We start from the raw sequence: 24512 nt of genomic DNA on the forward strand, positions 1-24512 counted from the left end.
GGTTCCCTTTTCTCTGGTAAGTGTCAGAGTTACTCAAACTCCTCCCAGCAGCATCACTGACCACAGACCAAATTAAACACAGAGAGACCATTTTTGTGCTGTGATATTTGTACACGGTAACATGGAAAAAGGATCAGTGATAACCAGAACATTTAATCAGCAATCATATATTTTCTACATGTTTTGTTGTTCACTTCTGTCATTTTCAGTAAAATTTAGAAAAGCTTGCTCTGAGTCGGGTCCTCCTCTCCTTTCATCTGCCACTTTATAATAATATCTGATGACTCAGATGGAGCTGAAGTGTGATTATCATGTTACACTCACGCTGGTGCTTTTTTATAGAGGTGGTTTCAAACTCATGAGTGGAAACTATCAGCTATGTAATTCTATAAGTATACCAATCAGGCATAACATTATGAGCACCTCCTTGTTTCTACTCTCATTGTCCATTTTATCAGCTCCACTTACTATATAGGTGCACTTTGTAGTTCTACAGTTACAGACTGTAGTCCATCTGTTTCTCTGATACTTTGTTAGCCCCCTTTTACCCTGTTCTTCAGTGGTCAGGACCCCCATGGACCCTCACAGAGCAGGTACTATTTGGGTGGTGGATCATTCTCAGCACTGCAGTAACACTGATGTGGTGGTGGTGATGTGTTAATGTGTGTTGTGCTGGTCTGAGTGGATCAGACACAGCAGTGCTGCTGGAGTTTTTAAACACCTCAGTGTCGCTGCTGGACTGAGAATAGTCCACCATCCAAAAATATCCAGCGAGATTTGTTTTTATGCACATCACTGTCTTTGTGTGACAGCTAGAGATATCCAGCTTCCTGATCTAACAGAAACGTTATGACCATATGAATAAGGGATGGTCAGATGTCACTGGAGAAGATGATTAATGTGCTTCGACAAACAAATCACAGCATACGTTCAAATGTGTGCATAATTTCCAAGCAAACACAATTTTAGATCTACACAATTTTGTCATTCAGTTTACTGGGCAATAATTGTGCTGATGTTCTAATGGCCTAATGGAAGTAAACTGATCACGGCATGACCTACAGCCATCATGGCCACTCAGGACTACGTTTCCCAGAACGCCTCGCTGCAGCACATGATACAGGATTCTCAGAAATACACCTATCCCCGTTCCAGTTCGCCTGCCTTCTATTTACACACACTATTCCTCATTTTATGTATGTTAGTTTAGTATATAAGCCCGGGCTTTAGTCTAGTTTGTTTGCGAAGTATTGTCACTCCAATGTGCGTACTGAGTTTTTCCACTGCCTTTCTGCTACTCTGTGTATGACCTGTTTTTTGTTTATGACTACGATTCAAGTGTTGCCCTTTTGTCCTGTTCTGATTCTCTGGCTTTCGACCTTACACGTTCCTCCTTACTGTAAGTGACTGGTGTATTACTGGCAGAATCTGGATTCTTCTGGAAAATCACAGTGGCGTAAGTGAGACTTTCATCTTTAGGTGGGTGGTTGGTGGAGTAGGTGTCTTTATCAGAGTCTGAGGCAGAAACACAGCTGGGGGAATTTTTTTCACTTTCAAGTTCACAGTATAATTCTACACTCCAGTCTGTCTACACTGATATGATCCAACATCCTGTAAACTAAAAAATGTTGTCTGAACATTATCATAAGACATCCAGCAGATTCATGCGAATAAACTTTCTCTTTATGACCCCATGTGTTCTGTATCTAATGAGATTCCAAATACACACAATGCTGTTCTGGGTCCTCAGAAAAGTATCTATTATGTCCTTTACACTCTTGGTAACTACTGTATATCAATACACTGTCTCCTGAGTAGCCAGTCACATCAAGCTGTCACACTTCAACAGAATTGCATCAAAATACCTGCAGTGCAGAAACAAATTGCTTCACAAATATGTAAAACTTATGTTACTTAAGTTTGAAGTAGTATAACTGACCTGAGATCAGGTAGAGGGTGACGATTAGGAGGGTGTTCAATTTTGCTTCAGCGACTCATGGAGGAAACATATTGGACCTTGTTTAAACTAATGTCAACAGCCCCCTAAAATGCTGAGCCCGGCCCCCCACCTCAGATGCTCAGACCACATCTGTCAAAATTACACCATACAAACCTCTGCTTAACCTCTTCAACTCCTTGAGACCACCGGTGGTTCCAAAACGCACTTTCATTTTTTATTCTTCATAACTTTCATATTTCATAAGCTACGTTCTAAAGGTGGGGGTCGTATGAGAGCTGCAACTGTCTTCTTTCCAGTCAAATAGATGGGTGATGTAATTTTAAACCCTTATAATAAAAGAAGCTGAACTCACCATGTCTACTTAAAGTCGACCCATTTTTCCACAAATCTGGGCTATAAACTATAAACAGATGACGTCTCTTCAGTGATCTGCTCTGTAAAAATAGAGCATCTAAGATTTCTGGCTTTCAGCAGTAAATTGTAAGCATATAGCAATGCAGTTCATGCAGTTACTGAATAATTTGCCTTACGATTTGGTCATTTAAATTCAGATGGAAAAACTAAAATATACCCTGGAGAATACCGTGCCAAGCCAGTTCTGAAACAGGTGAGAACCTGGTTTAAGGGAGCCATCTCAGCACTTAAGGAACTGGCTACATTAGCAAGTGTGTAGTGTTATGATGCTGGGGGTGTATGGTGTTTTGTTTTATGCTCTTTTTTTTCTTGTAATCACTTTGCTCCTTGGGTTGGTGTCTGGAGGGCTCTGATTGGGTACAGCAGGGGGTGCTCCAGTTACTTATGGGCCGATGAGGCACTACAAAAGGAGAGGGGCTGTTCCATTGGTCGCACCTGTGCCATCAACCTCCACCTGACTAGACCAAGCACCCACAGCTTTAGCTTGTGAACTCATGTGTTACTGTGTGGGTTTGCCTTTGTAAAGCTCTCTCTTTGTCAGTAAGGGGATGAGTGCACTATGTTTTGTATGTTGTTTTCTCCTGGTTTGGGACAGGGAGGTAGCCTTAACATTGTTATTTTGCTTTAAGTTACATGAGTTTAGTTATCCGTTGGTTTCTAGTTTGTTTTTGACATTATCTCACCCCCTCAAGTTTTTTTCTCTTCAATAAGCTCACCTGCACTTGACCAGTTTAAAGCTGGACTTACCAGCTTTTACAAGATGGTGCCTTTAACCTGAATCATCAATTATTAGTAGTTGGTGGTGTCTTGGTCTGGCACTTGGATGGCGTTGGCTCATTTTTTTTTATCATATACGGCCTTAAATTTTCCCCTAGACATTGGAGGTCGTAACAATAGAGGATGTGATTTCTTTCAAGACCATCACCAAAGCAAAGCGCACCTATGCACAGGGAATCCACAGACACTTTCTAGACACCAGAGACACAGCATATGTGGCAGGGCACTTACCATCGCTGACTACAAAGGTAACATCACATGCCTGTGATGGTGATGTCTCACTCCCAGACTCACTGAATGATTTCTATGCAGATTGAAGCACAGAGCACAACCAGCCAGCAAAGAAGACCACCCCTCCTCCCACCAACCAAGTATTTATTTTATGCACAGTATACATTAGGACTGTCCTTTCCAGAGTTATCCCTCAGAAGGCTGCTGGCCCTGACAACACACCTCGCCTGGTCCTAACCAAGATCTTCAAAATTTAAGCCAGACCCAGTTGTCCCACCATAATCCCTGTGGCAAAAACAATCTACTTTGTCCTGCCTTGATGACTGGATGCATTTCACACTGGATGCATTGCAGTTCATGTACCGCCCTAACTGCTCTACAGAGGACACATCCTCTGCCGTTCACCTCTCACCAACCCACCTGGACAGAAAAGGCAATTATGTGAGAATATTTTTCATAGACTGCAGAATTCAACACAATCATACCACAGCAAAGCTGAGCTAACAATCTATATGTTCATTTTGATAAGATCACTACATTCTAAAGAGGGCAGTAGAGAGCATCCTGGCCAGCTCTCTCATTGTCTGGTATGGGAACTGCACCATCCTGGATTGCAGGTCTCTGCTGAGGATTGTAAGGACAGCTAAAGAGATCATCGGGGTGTCTTTACCCACTATCAGCACCTCTTACCACAACCGCTGCCTCCACACTGTGGATGACCCCTGCCACCCCTCTCACAGATTCTTCACCCTTCTGCCATCTGGTAGAGGGTACCAGAATATCTGTTCCAACATATAGCTGGACTAATCAAGACCCTTTTCCAGCATCCACCATAGACTGATCACACACCCCTTAACCACCATGTGGTTAGCGCTAGTACTTTAATTTCTTTAACTACTTGAATCTGCTATGTAACCTCAATCTTTCTGTACAGTTTACAGTCAACAGTGTTTGCACTAGTTCCTTCATCACTCATATGCTGCTTGATGCCAACCCATGTGTATATATATGTATGATTATTTACATTTTACACTTATGGCATTTGGCAGACACTCTTATCCAGAGCGGCTTACAATTTGATCATTTCACACAGGTAGGTGAAGGTAGTGTTAGGAGTCTTGCCCAAGTACTCTTATTGGTATAGTGTAGGGTGTTTACCCAGGTGGGGATTGAACCTCAGTCTACAGCATAGAAGGCAGAGGTGTTACACACTACAATATACCAACCACCATTTACATATATATGATGCCAAATTGCACATACTGTTTTGTTGTCCTGTCCACCATTTATTATCTTGTGTATTTACTGTTCTGTATATAAATTGTCTGTGTATTCAATGTATATTCTGCACTCGTTTCGCACTGTTGTGTATCTGCACTCTATGTAGTCCTGTGTTCTGTACTGCTATTGAGTGTTGCACCATGTGGCCTAAAGAACAACATTTCATACCAGTGTATGGTACAAGTTATATTGTGGAATGACAATAAAGGTCACTTGTCTCCTTTATATTTTGCCCTGCCAATCTTCAAGATCAGCCCAGGTACTACAAGCGTACTGACCGCCTGTGGTTCTCCTCTGTAATTTCAAGCATCACCACAGCACTAGAAATGATACCAATAAATCACTTATCGATTAAAAAAAGCATCACATTCCTTGATATGTGTCACGCATCCGCCGAGTACCTCGTTGGATTCAGACTCAATCTCCCAGAGTCCTCTGGGAGATCACCTGACTTCCACGCAGCCAACCAACGAAGATAGACAGCCGGACTCAAACTCCCAGAACTCTCCGGAAGGTCACATGACTCCCCACCTGACCTCAAACTCCTATCCGCATTCGCAATCTCCAGAATACTAATGAATGTCACCTGTGTTTTGATCATATGACTACTATAGTGTAGTATTTAAGCCCAGGCTTTAAAGTAGGTAACTTGCGAAGTATTGCATCCATTTTCGTGATCTACTGAGCGTTTATTCCTGTATCTGATTATCATGTATGACCTTTGCCTTTGTTCTTTGACTTTGTCTTTTTGCCCAGCCCTTTGGATTGTTTGCCTGATTCTGGATTTTGGACTTAGACCCTCTGCTTGTGTTTTTGACCACGTTTTTGCCTTCTCCTGTTTGGACTGTTTGCCTGGTGTTATATTTATTGTTTTGTTTCTCATCTGCTTTCTGGAATTGACCCATGACTGTTTTTTGACCACAAACTTGCACTGCACTTCTACTAGTAAAGCCTCCTTTGTAGTTTATATCTGCAAGCATCTGATTCTGTTTGATTTGTCACAATATTGTTTTTTTGAACAATAAGCAAGTGTAATGTCAGCAATAAGGGATATTAATAACTTGCTACAAGAAGTGTTCATTATTGTATGAAAAAACAGGGATTTATACAAGACTCTGTAGAGTTCTGAAGTGGAGTTGTAACTAACTACTATTTGGTCATAAAGTAGTGAGTAACGTCATGGCTTTGCATGCTGTCAACCGTGGCCTGTAAGCTTGGTGCTGCAGAGATATTAAAATTAATTAATTGATAAATAGAAGAACTGCAAAAAGAAATGTCTTGTGTCTTAAATTCTACTCCAGCTGATGAACAATTATTCACACTTTACATCCACAAACATTAACTCAGCACCACTTTATTACAGTTTCACAAATGGAAATGAAATGAAATGACATGTTATTCTGAATATTTTGAAGAAAAATAAAACTACACAACCACTTCAAAAGATCTCAGTACAATAAACATAGTGGAATAAAATTACCACAATGTTTTCATTTGTGTTTGTACTCGAGAAATTCTTAAATCAAAGAAAATTTAACAATATTCAGATAAAAAAAACCCTGAAATTCTGGTGCATCACACATGGAACACCAAACTAGAGAATACAACAACATATTACTTTCAAACATAACAGTGAAAAAATTATGCCATTTTCAAAACTACTAAACATTTTTCTTACATTGAGATTTCTGATAGTGAGATTGATCTTATTCAACTTCTCTTATGGATCAGTCAAAGAGGAGGTATTTCAGAGACACATTTACATTTTATATTTAATTATTTATTTACATTTAGACAATAAAAAAAGAACATAATACAAGACCTTTTTATAAATCCATAGCTAATCTCAGAGTTATAGCTATATAAATATGTAACATAAATATATGGACTTGTTCTGCGCACCAATAATCAGTAATAATTGAAAAAGTCATTATAAACTTACCTATTTATACCCTTATACTCTGATGTTTCCTGAATGTGGGTGTGAGGAGCAAGTCAATATGAAGAGGAAAATAAAGATTTCATACAGTTCTGAAATTATTCTCCATGATTTTAGTTTAGGCTCTGGTAGAATGAATCTGATTGGCTGATGTTGGGGTTTAAACTCTGGCAGACTGAATTTGATTGCTTGGTTTGGGGGTTTAAATTGTAGTAGAATGAATCTGATTGGTTGGTGTTGGAGTTCAGATTCTAGGTATACTTACAATTAGAATATAACACCCCAAAATAACTAGAAGAACTTCAAAATTAAGTTTTATATTAGCCCATTTGAAATGAAGGATTTAATCAACTTAATGCAGGTCCTCTTCTTTTTGAGTCCATGCTGTGGAAAAAATCTGATTTGATTGAATTGAGGAATAGGTTCTTGCAGACTTAGATTGGTTAGAGTTGGGGTTTAGACTCTGGTAGACTAAATCTGATTATATGGTGCTGGGTTTAGACTCTGGTAGACTGAATCTGATTGGTTGGTGTTGGAGTCTAGACTCTGGTAGACTGGATCTGACTGGCTGGTGTTGGGGTTTAAACTGTAGTAGATTGAATCTGATTGGTTGGTGTTGGAGTCTAGACTCTGGTAGACTGGATCTGACTGGCTGGTGTTGGGGTTTAGATTGTAGTAAACTGAATCTGATTGGTTGATTTTGGGGTCTGGACTATGGTAGACTGAATCTGATTGGTTGGTGTTGGGGTTTAGACTCTGGTAGACTGAATCTGATTGGTTGGTGTTGGGGTCTAGGCTCTGGTAGACTGAATCTGGTTGATTGCTGCTGGGGTTTAGACCCTTTTTTTGGTCCTGGTAGGTACCCATGGTGATAGAATTCTGGTTTCCAGGTGGATCATTTTCATTGTAACTATTAGTCTGATATGAAAAACACACAAAAAAAAAAAAAATACAAATCATCACAGATCATTTAATACATTCTATAATATACATTTATACATATGCATGCATTATTTAATTGTTTTGCTTCATCACCCCCACTTACTGTGTAATTTGTTCTAGATTGATTGATGATAAATGTAGAATCTGCAAAAAGAGATAAAACGTCAGTCATACAAATGTTCTATTAATTTACAGCAGTTCATCAGCACTTGTTCCACAATTTCCTGAAATCTTGAGTAACTAATGTGGTCCGTGTTATAAATGTTTTTGACAGTTCACCTGTTTATTGTTTATCGTGTTCATGAGCTCATTTTAAAATGTCTTTAATAAATTAGGACATTAGGGAAAAATGAATAGTCAGCTAGTAAAGAGATTAGTCATTCCTTGTGAGCTAGCCAGAAATGTATAATAACGTAGCTGACGCTGGACGTCTGGACATTTTTAACACTCCAGCTAGACCAGATAGAAACCTAGAGATTGTGTAACAATTAATCAAATGTTCTCTTGTAGTTAACTTGCTAAATCCATCCATCCATCATCTAAACCGCTTATCCTTCTGGGTCGCGGTGGGGTGCTGTCAGCTGTCATTGGGCAGAAGGCAGGATACACCCTGGACAGGTCACCAGTCCATCGCAGGGCAGACAGACAGACATACACATTCACTCATACCTAGGGGCAATTTAGCATGTCCAATTGGCCTGACTGCATGTTTTTGGACTGTGGGAGGAAACCGGAGTACCCGGAGGAAACCCACACAGACACTGGGGAGAACAGGCAAACTCCACACAGAAATGACCCTGGTCACCCAGCCAGGAATCGAACCCAGGCCATTCTTGCTGTGAGGCGACAGCGCTACCCACAGCGCCACCGTGCCCCCCTTAACTTGCTAAATTAATGTTATAATTTAATTCTAAGAAAAAGCAATACAACAAGCTCTTGACTGAGCTCTTTAACAGAAAAAAATGCCCTGTATTATTATAAATGAAAGAAATAAACTACATTCAGGCATTTATTGGTCGTATAAACATCCAAGCATGTACACACATCGATAGTTATATATTTTGAGGTATATTTCACTGTACAAATGCAAGACAATGATATATAGGATGTGGTTTCAGAAAAAAAAGAAAGAAAGAAAGAAAGAAAGAAAAAAGTGAGGGTTCCTCAGTAAAACCTGGCAATTTCTCCACTGTTTATAGCATCAAAGTCAAATAGTAATATCCAGAGCTAATCTGTATCATTAACATGTGAGTGAGGACATCTACATAAGTACATCTATATAATAATTAATCTGTTTATGTGTGTGTGTGTGTGTGTGTGTGTGTGTGTGTATACCCTGTGTCTTGGTGCATCTCAGTTTGTAGAAGATCAGTGTTGATCCTCCAATGAGCAGCAAAGCCACACAGACACACACAGTGATGATGAGAGAGGAACCTGGAGGTGAAACAAAGAGACAAGGCAGGACAATCAAACACATTTTAGATACCATCATGATCTGTTTAAACATTATTTTATATCATTTGTTTTTTGTACATAGGGCTGCTGGTCAGCCTCTGTTCTATCTGTTCTGCTTCTGTGCAGAAGTAGTTGTGCTATATGCTAATGGAAGGGCATTAGAACCTGAAGCATCTTGGGATCAGAGATATGATCTCTCAGGCTCCTCCATTTTCAAGACATGATTGATTTTGGTACACAGACAAAAGCACAAGCATTGTTTTCCTTCTTTAAATAAATAAATAAAATCAAATTAAATAAAAAAGGTAAAATTCATGCAAGTAAGACACCTTCAAAGGTTTTGTTAACATAAAATCTATCTGGCATTTTAGGTCAAAACTCAGTGCATGTTGTTAATAATTTAGTGCTGATTATTGAAAATACCTAAAACACACATTATTGAGTCTATATAATACATTTATTAATGCTTCCTGCTAAAAAAAAATGCATGCTAATTTTGCATCGTCTATCTGACCGTAAAAGTAGATAAGTGGATCGTTAACCACTTATTTGTACTGTACTTAACTTACTAAAAATAGTTTTCTTGCCTTTCCAATAATATTTTTTACATATCAAATAAAAGCAACAACAGCTTTCGAAAGTCATGCCATTGACAGAAAAGAGTATATGTTGCATAAATAGCCATGCTTAATGGATTAAATTTAATTTACATTTGAAAGTTTTATTTTAAACATGCTCATTTGTGTTAAAATGGAAGTAAAGGGCTCCTGAGTGATGGCCCTGGTGGTAATTGTTCAATCCCTATCAGTGTCACAGCTTCAGTGGCCAAGGTCCAAGAGAGCAAAGGGATGGCACTTCATGCTAGCCTTTACCCTCCCAAATTGGTAGCATCGTGTGATCGACCAGCGGTCACCAACATGCAGCTCTTTTACTGCCCTTTTGCATCTCCACATCTGTACGATTTAAATCTTCTTCTTCTTTGCAGTAAAATAAAGCTCTGCTGATTGTTCTCACACAGTTTCAACAATAAATGGTCTTAAGTGCTGGAGTTAAAAACAGCTAATTTACGCTTTAACCCTGAAGGTTGGTGCGCAGACTGCTGGTCACCGTAGCAACACAGACCACTCCTAGCTAGTAGTAAACTAAAAGGCAAAAAGAAGTATTGGAGACAAATGGACCTATTTGCATTTTAAGCACTCAGCAGAATTCCTGATACATTTATTCAGCAACGAGAAACTGTCAGACATAAAAAGTTGAGAAGCTGCAGTCAGTTTCTCATTCGCCAGCTTCTCGTTCGAACTTCCCCGTTCCACCTTAAATGGTGCAGCAGTTACATTCTGGCGCCTCAGGCTTTATTAAAGGTGGAATGGAAAAATTCGAACAAGAGGCTGGTGAGTGAGAAACTGACTTCAGCCTCATAAATAATCTTTAAGAGACATTTTGCAAGAAACAATGCAACTTTTGAGGAAAAGTCTCCTGCCAGAGATGCAAGAAAAGTGACTATAGCTGAGCTAAAGTTTAAAGCAGAGTAAAGTAAGTCTGTGTTTTCGTTTATATTATATTTTTAGCCTATACTAGTACATCAGCACATACTGAGACATATTTACAGCCAAGATGGTAAAATGGACATAAAATGTTGTGGCTCTCAAGTTGGTTTGATTTTTATTGAAAGGACAAAATGGCTCTTCTTAACATTTGGTTGTCGACCCCTGTGATAGATGGAGATCTTATTAGTAGGTGGGTATTTAAAAATGTTTACGTAAGGGGGACAAATTTGCCCCCAATTTGCAGTTTTTTGTCACACAGTTGTGCAATATGCAGTATGATGAAATGGTGCAGTTGGAAGAATTGTTTGTCTCACTGCTTTACAGCTACTGCAAGCATTTATGATCAGATTGGTATGTAACGGAATATAAGTATCAGGAATGTTGTTGGAAGAAAACATTGTATCTCCAAAATGGTAACTTTACAGTAAAAAAAAAAAAACATACTTTACTCTTTACTTACAATGTAAGTCAATGGAACCAGACCTTTTTGGCCCATTTCTTTTGGTCCATTCATCATGAAATTTACACACAATGTAAAAGGCAACATTTTAAAAAATGTTACACAGTGTGTGAAGATGTACTCTAAAGATGAACTCAAAACCATCTTCTTTACAAAGTTTCTGCTAAAGCCTGAGCAGACTGATAAATCAAAGTGAGAAGCCAGTTATTTATCTTGGCATTACTGAGATTTGTTGAGGGATCATTGTACTGAACAGTTTCCTCACAGTAGTGGACGTGCTCCCAAGTGATTAACTTAGTGTTGTACTGGATACTGAATACATGCTTGTCATAAACTGAAAACCATCGCTATAGTCAGATTTGTAAAATTTTGTTATTGGAAAATGGCAAAACGTTTGCTTAGGATTATGGGACAAGCAGTGCACTGAAGTGAGTGATGAAAGCCAAAATAATGGAGAGGATTTTCTAACTTCGTTTACATTATTGTATTTTTCATGAAGCATATTAACCGAAGAAGTACATGAATAAAACTGCTGACCAGTAAAAGTGAGAAACAGTATGAATATTTAACAGTTTGTTCTGTGTTCAGCCATCATTACTTTTTTCCAAGTCACCTGCCCAATAGAGAATTTGTGTAGCTTATCAACATTTTATTGGAATCTAAAAATTCCTGTCTTTATTCATCTCTCTCTGCTTTCACCAATTATCATCACTTAATTGAGTTATTTTTGTGTTTTTTTTCCTGAAAAATTAATGTATCAAGTACAATCAGGAACATACTATCAGCAAATCATTTAGAGCAAGTGTGAACAATGCTGGACCTGGAGATCGACCACACTGGAGAGTTCAGGTCCAACACACCCGGCTCTAAAGTTCAGTTGTCCTAAACGCCTTCATCGCCTGGTGTATAAGATTAGGGTGGGAACAAAACTCTGCATGGTGGTAGATCATGAGGACCAGGATGGAGCACCCCTAGTTTAGAGCATTTTCAGCCATGCTACAGCAGCTAATGCTGAAGATATTAGCTGCCTAGCAATGTTAATATAGCAATAGCACATAGCAAGACTATAGCAAGTGAAGATTCTTAGCCTGGTAATTAAATGTTTATTCCTAAAAACCTAAAATATCTGATCTTTATCTTATCTATCCTAAAAGTAAACACTCTGAATGTAGGTATGTTGCCAGAGTTTTGCTTAATGTAATTAATCAAGTGTATCTTCTACACAGGAACTTTCCTGTAGTGTAGCGTTAAAGTTACACTTTAAAACAAGTGGACAGTTCCTGTGTAGTTGTTATGTAGGTACTGTGAGATAATGGATGAGTAATATAGATATTGCTTTAGGGGAAATACACATTTAATTAATGTCTTAACAGTTACATGTTAATATAATGGGACATCTGCTGTACTGTCACATTACAGAATGTTTTAAAGCTGAAACTGGTTACAGTCTCACAGCACTAGCAACATAAATGCTGGCTAAATGTTAGGAAAGCTGGCTGATACAGTCTGCCTAATGTCTTAATGTGTGTTATTAGATGCTTCCTTTTACTGCTGGGAAAACTTCAAATAACCCTGTTCCAGTCTGATCACAAATGTAATTACATTTATGTTATTACCCTTGTGTAATTACATGAGAGAGAATAGGCTGTTACAACTATTAAAATACACTTGTGTAATTACATAAGGCAAAACTGAAGTTGATACACGTGTAATTACACAAGGTGTCCTTCTGTAATTAGTAGTTACATTGTTATTGCATATGTTGTTCACATGTAACTACACAGTTATTAGAGACAATATATAGTGGGACCAACATTTGATGCAGGGACAGGTCAGTTTAATCCATGTTTTATCCTACTATATGACTTCATCATTAGACCTTTGTCAATATCCTCCAAAATGTCATGAACAACAAGTAGTGAGGTTGTGAGGTCAGGCTAAATGAGTAACTTCAGAGGCCTAACCATTGTGGATAAATTGTTGTTTTTCTTAAAGTTAATGCTTTTAGTGAGTCCTAATGTAATTAGCATAGATTTAGCTTAGGGTCAATCCATACACCTAACATTAACTTGTTATGTTAGGCACATTTTGCTTCAAGATGGCACGTTTAATTAAAAAAAAAAATAAATTCAGCAGTGAATATTTTGCTGTTTTATATAGGCTAAACAGTTTCAGGTTCTTTTGTATGAGGCTCTTTAAAGCTCTCCTGAAACTTTGGGTAACACTTCCCCAAAAGGCAGCGTTCATAAGGCCAAAATAAAAACTACGGAAGCCTTTTATGATATGACATAAACCTACATAAACATTTACAAAGGATTATCCTAAACATCATCGGTAGTCATGAAGTTGATTTTTTGAGGTGTTGTCATAACACTTTCTGGAGTGAAATGATCTAGCACTTTAGCAGTGCTGTGTACATTTCACAGTTCTTCAGCAGAAGTGTCCATTTGACATGCAATTCTCAAAATACCACAGTTACTCATACTAGATATTTTAATGTTGGCTATTGCATCACTCTCCAGACTTGCCAGATCCTGGAAAATTTCTGACCCAAGTATTTCCTGCACGCTACACCAGCCTTCAACATGGCATCACAGCATGGTAATTATAAGTGGGTTAAAGTACTGAAGTAATGAAAGCTTTTTTAAGAAAATTGAATGTTTGGTACAAGTGACTTTATAGCACCATAAAGGGAAGAAGTGTTTAAGAATACGTTCATTAAGTAGAAGTAAAAACATCAGTCATCCATAGTGCAGTTTCATTATAAAATCACTGATTGACAGGTCAACTTGCATTGAAGCCTTTATAAAAGAATTGATACCACTTAATATATTAATATCAGTTGTAATGAAAGACTTATAGAGGTTGAATTCTGCCTTTCAGTATATTACCAAAATTTGTATCTCTATTCCAGGACCAAGTGGCTAATATATGTTCCTTGCTAATGCTCAGGAAGCATTTATCTGCTATTGTCTCCCTCAACTTTCTATTAGTGGGGTACACTTGCATTTCCAGAGAGCTGCATTGCAACATTGTCTAAAAAAAAATAATACAAATAAAATATTATTGATTTGATGTGAGTTCTTACTGAAATGTTCTTCAGATGTGACTGTGGATGGTGCTGCTGATGTGGTTCTGTAGGTCTCTGCTGTTGGTTTCAGAGTTGAGCCCCATCCTGCTGGCAGTGTTTGTTTTGATTTAGACGACATTCCCTTTGCTTATTAAAATATATAATACATAAAAATAATAAACAGGGTTCAGGGTGCAATGTAAATTTACATTTATGATTTATGATTCACTCATATCAGTGCAACACACAAATAATATCTGCTCTGTGGTGGTCCTGTGGGGGTCCTGACCACTGAAGAACAGGGTAAAACAAAGTATGCAGAGAAATGGATGGACTACAGTCTGTAATTGTAGAAAGTGCTCCTATAGGGTAAGTGGAGCTGATGCAACAGATAATGAGTGTAGAAACAGGAAAGTGTTCTTAATATAGTGACCGGTCAGTGTATAGTCAGTAATATGAGTTGATGTTTCTCACCAGTGACCTGCAGCAGAATCTCTCTGTAGAGGGAATTGTAACTGATTGACTCCCCAACGCTTCCCACTCCACAGAAATAAACTCCTCCATCATCTTCTCTCACATCACTGATGGTCACACTGACAACTTTAGAGCTTCTGTCATCAGAGATTAAGAATCTGTCATTCTGAGACTGTATGGTCCGTATGACTTCAGTAAAATCTTGACCATCAACTTTGTAGAACATCTTGATGTCTGTTTTAAACTCATTTGCATATGAACAGCTGATGGTGACAGTCTCTCCCAGATAACCAGACACAGTCTTTGACCCCAAATAGCATGGATCTGTCAATCAAACAAAACTTATTCATTAAATTTAGACGGAGTATCTCAAGGATCTCAGGTTACCTCATGTGAGAAATTTAAATAATTGTAGGAGAGCTGATCACCTGTGTTGACTTTCAGGTTCACGGTATGATTCCACACTCCAGTCTCTCCACACTGATATGATCCAGCATCCTGTAAACTCAGATTTCTGTAGATCACTATAAGTCCTCCAGAAGAGTCATATAGAGAAAGTCTCTCTTTATGACTCCACGTGTTCTGTGTTTGATTAGATTTTATAAATGCACACTCGTTTAAAGGTTTCCTACAGAAGTATTTATCAAACTCTCCATATTGACTGTGTGAACAGTAGATTACGACACTACCTCCTGGGTAGCCAATCACATCAAAGCAGCCCACTGGACCTGCCAATCAAATTAAAGGTTCTCATTTATTCTCCAGATTCTTTCACGTGTTTCTCCGGCAAAATTATTATACAATAGGAAGCAATTGTATCTTATACTGCTGGGTAGAAGAACCTATAGGTAAAATATATACAATCTTTAAGATAATTTGAGGTCTAATATCTTACCTGAGATCAGGTAGAGGATGAAGATGAGGAAGATCTTCATCTCAATCTTGAACCCACTTTCTTCAAAATCCTGTACGTTCAATTTTATTCTCTTAAATTCTGCTTTTCCTCATCATTTGTGGTCGTCTGTCTGTGTGTCTCCGTCTCCTCTTCTCTCTGGTTTGCTTGGTTCCTCTTTCTCTGGTGAGTGTTACAGTTGTTCAACCTCACAGCTCCTCCAATCAGCACCACTGACCACACACTAAAATAAACACAGAGGATTTGACATCCGGTGCCAGCTATGCATGTATATATGCTCTTCACAAAATAGTGATGCTATTTCTAGCTTGATTAGTTAAAGTGTTCATGTCCACACTGATCCAGGATCTGCTCGTGCTACCAGGATCGGACCCCTAATCCTTTAACCTTTTCAACTCCTTGAGACCACCAGCGGTTCCGAAAACGCACTTCGTCATATTCTTCACAACTTTCATATTTCATAAGCTACATTCAAAAGATGGGTGTCATATGAGAGTTGTAACTGTCTTCTTTCCAGTCAAATAGATGGGTGATGCAATTTTAAACCCCTATAATAAAAGAAGCAGAACACATTTTTCCACAAATCTGGGCTATAATCTATAAACAGATGGCGACTCTTCAGTGATCTGCACCGTAAAAATTATGTTTGTAAAAAAATACAAAGAGCATCTACGATTTTTGGCTTTCAGCAGTAAATTGTAAGCATATAGCAATATGTGTGATCATAAAACACTTTCTGTTAATTTGAGGGGAGCTTTTACAAAAAAATAAATAAATAAATAAATAAAATAAAAATTTACATTTATTTCTTGCAGTTACTGAATAATTTGCCTTACGATTTGGTCATGTAAATTCAGATGGACAAACCAAAATATACACTGGAGAATAAGAGGTTAAAAAAGAAACTTTCACTGATTTCCATCATCACACTGAGAGAGAATGAGGATGATGAGGATTTTTGTCCTTTCTTCACTTTGTTTTGATACAGTTTGTGCACAGAATTTTTATAGTTTTACGTCCGAAAGATTTAAGGACCCTATTTTTGTGATCACAGTGCAAACACAAAAATAGGATCACCATGCTGGAACGTGTGGGTGTGAAAAATAGCTTTTTATTCATGACTATCATTAGAGGGGATAACCTGGTAAACTCCCTATCTTTTGCCTTTTCCAGTTCCTTTCTTCCTACTCTCTCCATCCTTCTCCTGCTTTCTTTTTGTCTTACTCTCTTTCACTCACTCCTTCCCTCCTGACACGCGTAGATAAATCCAATGAATAAAAAGAAAGTGTAACACACTCTTCCTTCCATTCAGGTCAGAAAAAAAATAAAACATAGATTGTGTGCGCTGTGATCTACACCTCACTGTGGTCACAGTCTCGTTTCGCAGCTCTTCCTGTTCTCTTTGGTTTTGGCCTGTGTGGAAATTCCCCTTTTCTTCACATTAATTTTGACCACATGCTGCTTCTAAGCAACAAAAAGCAAGTATAATCTTAATGCAAAATAATTGTTCATGAGCACTAAAGCAGAGAATGGTCAGATAGAAAACATTATGCATAAAAGAATTAATGTTAGGTTTTTAAAATTCAAATTCTTTTTTTCTTCAGGAGGTCAGGGGACATGTAAGAGGCTGCTTTGTGTTGTCTTTGAATGTGAATTTTAGGTTTACTTGTGGCAGCCTGTGGCAGGACTGCATCATGCTCATCTCTGGTGTGTTTTTCCAGACTGGTCGCACATGTCTTCACATTTCCTGACCACACATTTTTTCACCATTTTTTGATTTCAACAGTGATCTGGTTTGGTATTGATGAGTCAAGTCCCTTTCTGCCAGCAAGAAAGGCCTGGGTTTGATTCCCCGGCCGGGCAACCAGGGTCCTTTCTGTGTGGAGTTTGCATGTTCTCCTCGTGTCTGCGTGGGTTTCCTCCCACAGTCCAAAGACATGCAGTCAGAACAACTGGACATGCTAAATTGCTCCTACATGTGAATGTATATGTCTGTCTGTCTGCTATTTTACTTTTCATAAAAAAACACAACATATTTAGCATTTTTATATACTTATATATCTATTTTATTTATTTTTTCCCTGATATGCAGTGTGTAAAATACCCCCTGGTATTTGGGGGTCTCATGTTGGCTGGCTTCTTTAGCATTAACTGACTGCTAACTCACTCACCATAGCGGTGCTGATGCTTCAGTGGCTCTCTTCTATACAGGAACAGTCACTTTTTACACCAAACTCTTGGGAAAATTGGGTACATTTTCAGATGTACAAATAAATCTTGGCATACTGTAAAGTTTTACAGGCAGAGTTACAGTTGCTAGGCTATGAAGGACCAACTGGGTGAATCAGTTTGCTACAGCGCCACCCTGAGGCAGAGCAGTGCTGCAGCTCTACTTAGTTAAGAATACCAACAGCAGAAGCTCGCTGATTTTGGGTGAAGCAGCTAAACAGTGAGCTTTTCCTGAATTTGTGTTTGAGTGTTTGTTTGACCATGATGGGCAGCAAAATAACACTATAATAAATTTATTTTCAGGGACCCCCTCAGAATTTTGATGTTGAGACTTTCAGGGGGGCCAATAGGTTATTTAGGAGGTGCCACACCATCCAGGACCCTCTGTATTTGACACCTGACATGAGTCGTCAAGCTTGACTTGAATGCTTTCATTGGCCCAGAATGTGAGAGGTCAAGTGAAATCAACACATGCTCCAATCACTGAAAACACATGTTGCGGCGAGGTGTACACCCAATAACTTCCAGAAGGCCTAGAGTGTTGTTTCTCTCACCAAATTGGTTCCCATTGTGAACAAAAACATGATTAATTGATTCCTCTGTCACTTCTTAATTATGATGATGGTTAGCTTAACATGTAAGGCCTTCAGTCCTGCTCCTGAAGTCCTAACCAATGGGAGAGCTTACTTGGCTGTATCTTACTACATCCCATAGAGAACAAAAAACCTGATTGGACAATTTTCCATTTCAAGATTTTAACCCTTTTTAGCCAAAACATATAAAGAATATTACTACAATATTCACAGAGTTTAATTACAATAAGCTGATTTTTTTTTTTAATTGAACCATCATGTAACAATATGAAATGATTTAATAGTTCCTTGAAATCATTAGGCACTGAAGGTTCCTCACTGCAGACTTAAGAGTACTTTTTGTAAATAAAAATACTTTTTCCATCCAGGGTCCAAAGACCCTGGGTGTGACACAAATATATAATGGATAGAACATTAAAAAACTGTGAGCATAAAAACATTGAAGAACCAATGTGCAGCTGCATGAAGTCAGTTTTTATTTTCAAAATCTGACATTTGCTGAACAGCAAAAATGAACATTTTACAATGGAATAGTTTTCCTCAAAGACAAACTTGATTCTTTTGATGTAAGACTGGTATTTCTACCTTTGAAAGCAAGATGGTGATTGGCTGTTAGTTCAGTACTGATTAAAGCTACTCAAAGTTTGTGTGGTGTCTGATTGTGGCGTACTCAGTAGCAGATTCCTCTTTACTGAAGATGACTGAGGTACCAGTGGGTGAAGCTGGATTCCTCCGGAAGCTCACAGTGGTGTAAGTGGACTCTTGGTCTTTGGATGGTTGTACAATATCTTTATTAGGGGTGTTTGTGGGTGATGAAGCATTTGCATAAACTCCAGTATCATCATTGTTGCTGGCCACAGGGGAAACCTGAGAGTGAACAAGAATGAGAACAAGTTGGGCTTTTAAAAAGGGCACTAACAATCACGCGCATGCACACAATGACAAAACTTCTCACCTGTTTACTGTTGTTGAGCTCCGTCCTGAATGATGGGGTGAAGCCTGTAATTGGACAGAACCAGTAACACATTGTTTCTCAACTGACCAGCACACATTCTTACAGTTCTTACAGAGTGTGTATGTCAGTGTGTGTGATATTGTGGATTGTACCTTGTCTCTTTTTGTGTATCACAATACAGAGAATCAGTGCTAATCCTCCAATCAGCAGCAGAACCACACAGACACTTATAGAAATGAGGACAGGAGAACCTGGAGAGGAGACACAGAGATGAGAGAGAAAAAACATATTTTCACAAAAAAAAATATATATTTTTTTTTATATTTTTACTGCAGGGCAACTGGTCGGTCTGTGCTCTAATTGTAGGACTCTGTGCAGGTGTAGTCATATTACAGAGGAAGGGCATCAGAACCTTCAGTGTCCTGGTACCCACCTTTTTATCAAACCAGGCACCCTGCAGCTCCACATCTGTTCCAGTTCAGTAAACCACTGAACCTTTGCGGATATACATTTCAGAAATTTAAACGGGGTTCTTACTGAATTTTTCATCAGATTCGATTAGGGTTGGTGCTGTTGATGTGGTCCTGTAGGTGGCTGTAAAAGACAGAAATTAAAAAAAGCCATGATGAATTGACCTTTTATGATAAACAGGGTTAAATATAGATATGAACTATTAAATCTTATTGGACTGTTCCTCTAAAGGAGATATTAAGCAGTTGTGGTTTACAAGGCATTACTCTTTTTTGTGCTTTTGGTGCACTGACAGTTGAGAACAAACAGCGTCGCATTACCTCTTTTTTATAGTATTAATTATACAATTTAACTTATATATTTCTTGAAATTGATATATTGTAACCTTCGTCCTGTAGTCCATCTCTGTCTGTGTAGACTAGACTAGACAACTGTTCGTATCCTTAGATTCTGTAACTTCCTCTGTTCTCTGTGGTCTTTTGATGATGACAAAATCTAATCATTTTCATGCTCAGTCTGGTGTGAAAAAGTATCATAAAATTTTCCAATTTAGTTTTTAAAACACATAATATTGTTTTAATATTTTACTTAACAATGTCATAAAATGTAACTATTCATTCTTTAGGCAGAAGTCAGCTACTGTAAAACATATTTCTCTTATTAGTAACTCTCCCCAAATGAACAATGAATACATAAGCATTAGGAAAAGTATCTCACCATTCACCTGTAGCTGAGTCTGTGTGTAGAGGGAGTAATAGCTGACTGACTGTCCTCCAACACCCACTGCACAGAAATAAACTCCATCATCTTCTCTCACATCACTGATTTTCACACTGAGAAGTTTAGAGCTTCTGTTATCAGACATGGAGAATCTGCCTCTCTGAGTGACTGTGGTACTGATCAGTTTAGGAAAATATTGACCATCCAGTTTGTAGAAGGTCTTGCTGTGTCTCTCAAACTGCTCTGAATATGAACAGCTGATGGTGACATTCTCTCCCAGATAACCAGTCACAGTTTTTGACCTCATACAACATGAATCTGTCAACCATATGAAAATAAATTAACTTACCCAGTCATTTTTCACCTCACATCAATAAATACATTAAAAAAAACCTTTATAGAATGTCAGAATTCCTCACCTGTGTTGACTTTCAGGTTCACCTCATGACTCCACACTCCAGTCTCTCCACACCAATATGATCCAGCATCCTGTAAACTCAGGTTTCTGTAGATCACTATAAGACCTTTAGTGGAATCATGTACAGTAAATCTGTATTTCTGATCCTGCGTGTTTGGAGTGTGATGAGATCTCATAGATACACATTTTAGTGGTTTTTCTTTACAAAAATATTTATTAAACTGTCCACGCAGTTGGTGACTGCAGAAGATTATGACAGTACCTCGCAGGTAGCCAATCACATCAAAGCAGCTCACTGGACCTGCTAATAAAATGAAAAGTTCCCATGAAACTCTGATTTCACAAAATTGCTCCCAGTACTCTCAATTTTACAGTTCAGTGCTAAAAACACTGTATGTTACATGTAGTAGTTCTGTAACTTTAATCTGAAGTAGAGTAAATGACCTGAGATAAGGTAGAGAGTGAAGATGAGGAGGATCTTCATCCTGGACTGAAGATTCACAGGTGTCAGATGTTCTCACAAACTCCTCTTGATCTCCTCCAGAGGTACATTGTAATTTCCTGTGTAACTTGCAGTTTGTTTTGTGCAAGTGGTTGTCTTCCTTCTGCTTTTGTCGTTTCCTTTTTCTCTGTCAGAGTTACTCAAACTAACAGCTCCTCCCCCCAGCATCACTGTCCACATACCAAATTAAAGTATGAAGTCATGTGAAGTACACTCTGTCGTTTTTAGTTTTTGACATCATTTGAAAGTGCCTGCTGCTTTTTACATTGTGTGTAAATTTCATGATGAACGAAACAAAAGAAACGACCCAAAATGATTTGGAAAAAAGTCTGGTTCCATTGACTTACATTAAAATTAAAGTATGTTACCATTTAACAGATACGAGGTTTTGTGCCGACAGCAGACACACACACACACACACACACACACACACACACACACACACACATATACATACACAGGGAGATTCACTCGAAAGAGGCCCCAAATATTCTGCTGTAACTCCTGTTAGGATGAAGCGATCTGGACCAAAAAATACAGTACATACCTTGACGTATGTGTAATAGATTGCATTACATGCGGTGCTGGAAATGATCTCTGTTTTCTGCCAGACATGAAGGGGTACGGGGGTATGCACGTGGAAGTTGCAAACGGAGGTTACCTCATCGCTTCAACGAATGGGCACCCCGGCTTGTTCGAAGCTCCATGTACTGAGGAGCACATTGCACGTTGTTTCATTCAGATAGCTTTGTCCCAGCGAGAGTTACTACAGAATATTCGGGGTCTCTTTCGAGTGAATCTCCCTGTATATATATGTGTGTATATATGTGTATATGTGTGTGTGTATATATATATATATATATATATATATATGTGTGTGTGTGTGTATGTGTGTGTGTGTGTTTCGCTGCTGTCTGCACAAAACCTCGTATCTCTAAAATGGTAACTTCATGTCCTCATATGTCAAATGTTCACTTTTCACAACTCAACTTCCACTTTCAGGAACCCAATGTTAGATGACTGGCTAACTAATCCTAGCTAAACAGGTTCAGCGTTATTTTCCTATTTTGCTGTTTTAGAATAAAATCGCAGATGTTAAGCCACATGGTTTACCCATATAAAGTGCAGTTTAATCTCAGATTTGGTGGTATAAAGCCATATTCAGCAAATCTAGTCTAATACAGATTCCCTTATGAACTGGGGATGCAAAGTTATTTATTTATTTATTTTTTTTATCATGCACATGCTATAAACAAAGAAATGTCATCTGGCATGAGAAATGAATCATCAGAGACACCAGAGTGTCACTCTCAGAATTTACAAACTGCCATGCTGTAGTAATCAGATCGTCAGTTGGTCTGTTTGTAGAGAAACCACTAGAGAAACCATCTAGAGTGCAACTGTCTCTCTCTCCTACTAGAAATGAACTATATAGGTATCAGTGAATTTATACAGTTTGAAGCCTGTGAATGTACTGTCTCTAAAGGTTCACACATTAATGTAAGCTAATGTTCAAGCAGCTAATGAGCAGTAGGGCTTTCACTGAAACTCAAATATTCTCCACTGCTTTAATTACTTTAACAGCTTATTTACTCTTACTAAAAAAAAATATATATATATATGTATTCAAGTAAATGATCACTACAGTAACAGTACTCTTAAGTATGTAACATTAATCGTAATTATGCCCCCAACAGATGATCTACAGATGTGCAAATTATTACCAAATTACCTGGTGAAACTCAGTACCAGGGTTTAGGACCAAGGTAAGGGGTTAGGTCAAGGATCAAGGTGAGGGCAAGATAGGTTTGAGTTTTGGGTTGCAACTAAGGATCAGGGTTAAGGCTAGTTTTAGTTTTAGAGAACCTAAGGTGCAGTTAATATATGTTTAGTTGGAAGTATATTTATGCACTTGGATTGTTTCAGCATTTCAGTTTGACCCCCACTGATTTTTTTTTGCTTATGTGAACGTGTCAAACAAACTCAGACTGGGCAGAACAATTAAAATAAGGACCTAACAGACCATCTCTCGAGATGTTCTCAGTACAATTAGCTTGTAGTTTTTGTGGTCCAGTTGATTTGTCCATTGTGAAAACTAAACACCCCCAGTACACTTCAACATTTTGCTTTGTCAAAATCTCTAGGCTTACTTATCTGCACAGCCAGTATTCCTGCACACTAATGAGAAAAACAAACTCCTTAGAATAAATGCTGCCCATATTCTCGTCAAGAGACAAAGAGGAAAAAAACACAATTTCAATCAAACTGATTTAGGAAAATCAATAATATTTAATGGTTTTAATAACTTGGTGCTATTGTAGTATTTTACTGTGGCTTCAGTGGCTCAGCCATTCATATCTGTTGTATGATGAACTTATACAACATCATACGTAATTTGGTTTCATCCAGGTGGAATATGAGTTCTGAAGAGGTTCTGGTGTGAACAGTGAGTGGTCTGAAATCTCATCAATGCTAAAGAGGACCAGAAAGAGGATGAGGAATCTTCAATTTTTTTTTGGTAAACACAAACACAAAAAGGTAAAGAGGTAATTTGCAACTGGGTTCCTTTTTAGGCTCAGCTTAACAGAACTGAGTTTTGTTCATTTAAAGAAAAGTATATGTGAAAACACCCAGAGTTTAAAATGACATTTGGCAGCATTGGGAATGTAGCATATCTGTAATAGTATATCAGTCTGTTCTTTGGACAGAAGAGATATATGAAATATATGAAAAAATACCTGTTTCAGGATGTCAGGATGCTGGTTATTGACCACAACTCTGGATTTAACAAAATTGTTCCTTCTTAACCGGAGATGAAATTAAGAAACTTGGTATTAGACTTTCTGAACAATAAACAGCTTACAGTGAGAACTGGAAACATGTTCTTATAAGAAACATAAGGTTGCAGATGACACCACTGTGGCACTGAGCAACAAGAGGAAGATATCAGATCTGTCTGTTTGGGGTCACAACAACAATCTGGCCCTGAATGTCACCTAAACTAATGAGCCCATTGTGAACTTCAGGAAAAACAAAGAGGATTGTACTCCCATCATCATCAATGGCTCGCCTGTTGAAATTGTTGGCAGTGTCAGATTGCAGGGTGTGCAACTATCAGATTCCCTCTTTTGGTTCCTGAACACTAGCACCATCCTTAAAAA

At 38.2% G+C, this 24512-nt stretch overlaps 2 protein-coding genes and 1 long non-coding RNA gene across 3 annotated transcripts; all 3 read right to left on the minus strand.

Moving 5' to 3' along the window:
* Window positions 1–1327: 1327 nt before the first annotated feature.
* LOC118797764 lies at window positions 1328–15680 on the minus strand. Its single transcript, XM_036557028.1, has 6 exons — window positions 15446–15680; window positions 14979–15278; window positions 14551–14874; window positions 14095–14223; window positions 8880–8978; window positions 1328–1515 (listed from the first exon to the last, which is right to left on the minus strand). The coding sequence occupies exons 1-6, from the start codon at window positions 15483–15485 to the stop codon at window positions 1328–1330; spliced, it is 1080 nt and encodes a 359-aa protein (XP_036412921.1). The 5' UTR covers window positions 15486–15680.
* A 3712-nt stretch (window positions 15681–19392) lies between these two features.
* LOC118798420 lies at window positions 19393–20530 on the minus strand. The gene is made up of 3 exons (XR_005006009.1): window positions 20429–20530; window positions 19778–19834; window positions 19393–19491 (listed from the first exon to the last, which is right to left on the minus strand). It is a non-coding gene; the product is annotated as an uncharacterized LOC118798420 (long non-coding RNA).
* Window positions 20531–20539: 9 nt separating this feature from the next.
* On the minus strand, window positions 20540–21389 carry LOC118797765 (CMRF35-like molecule 9). The gene is made up of 4 exons (XM_036557029.1): window positions 21294–21389; window positions 20851–21153; window positions 20633–20749; window positions 20540–20544 (listed from the first exon to the last, which is right to left on the minus strand). The coding sequence occupies exons 1-4, from the start codon at window positions 21331–21333 to the stop codon at window positions 20540–20542; spliced, it is 465 nt and encodes a 154-aa protein (XP_036412922.1). The 5' UTR covers window positions 21334–21389.
* Between the last annotated feature and the right edge of the window lie 3123 nt (window positions 21390–24512).

The sequence above is a fragment of the Colossoma macropomum genome, unplaced genomic scaffold, assembly GCF_904425465.1.
Source record: "Colossoma macropomum unplaced genomic scaffold, Colossoma_macropomum, whole genome shotgun sequence".
Lineage (NCBI taxonomy): Eukaryota > Metazoa > Chordata > Actinopteri > Characiformes > Serrasalmidae > Colossoma > Colossoma macropomum.

What these genes read in the sequence shown, in the direction of transcription:
- LOC118797764 (XM_036557028.1), bottom strand. Translation starts at nt 15,485, where the DNA reads ATGAAGATCTTCCTCATCTTCATCCTCTACCTGATCTCAG. An exon ending in GAACCTGAAAGTCAACACAG is followed by an intron (nt 14,875 to 14,978) that starts GTGATCAGCTCT and finishes TTTGATTGACAG; the next exon opens with ATCCATGCTATTTGGGGTCA. An exon ending in GATTCTGCTGCAGGTCACTG is followed by an intron (nt 14,224 to 14,550) that starts GTGAGAAACATC and finishes TATTTTAATAAG; the next exon opens with CAAAGGGAATGTCGTCTAAA.
- LOC118797765 (XM_036557029.1), bottom strand. Translation starts at nt 21,333, where the DNA reads ATGAAGATCCTCCTCATCTTCACTCTCTACCTTATCTCAG. An exon ending in CACTCTCTACCTTATCTCAG is followed by an intron (nt 21,154 to 21,293) that starts GTCATTTACTCT and finishes TCATTTTATTAG; the next exon opens with CAGGTCCAGTGAGCTGCTTT. An exon ending in GAACCTGAAAGTCAACACAG is followed by an intron (nt 20,750 to 20,850) that starts GTGAGGAATTCT and finishes TATGGTTGACAG; the next exon opens with ATTCATGTTGTATGAGGTCA.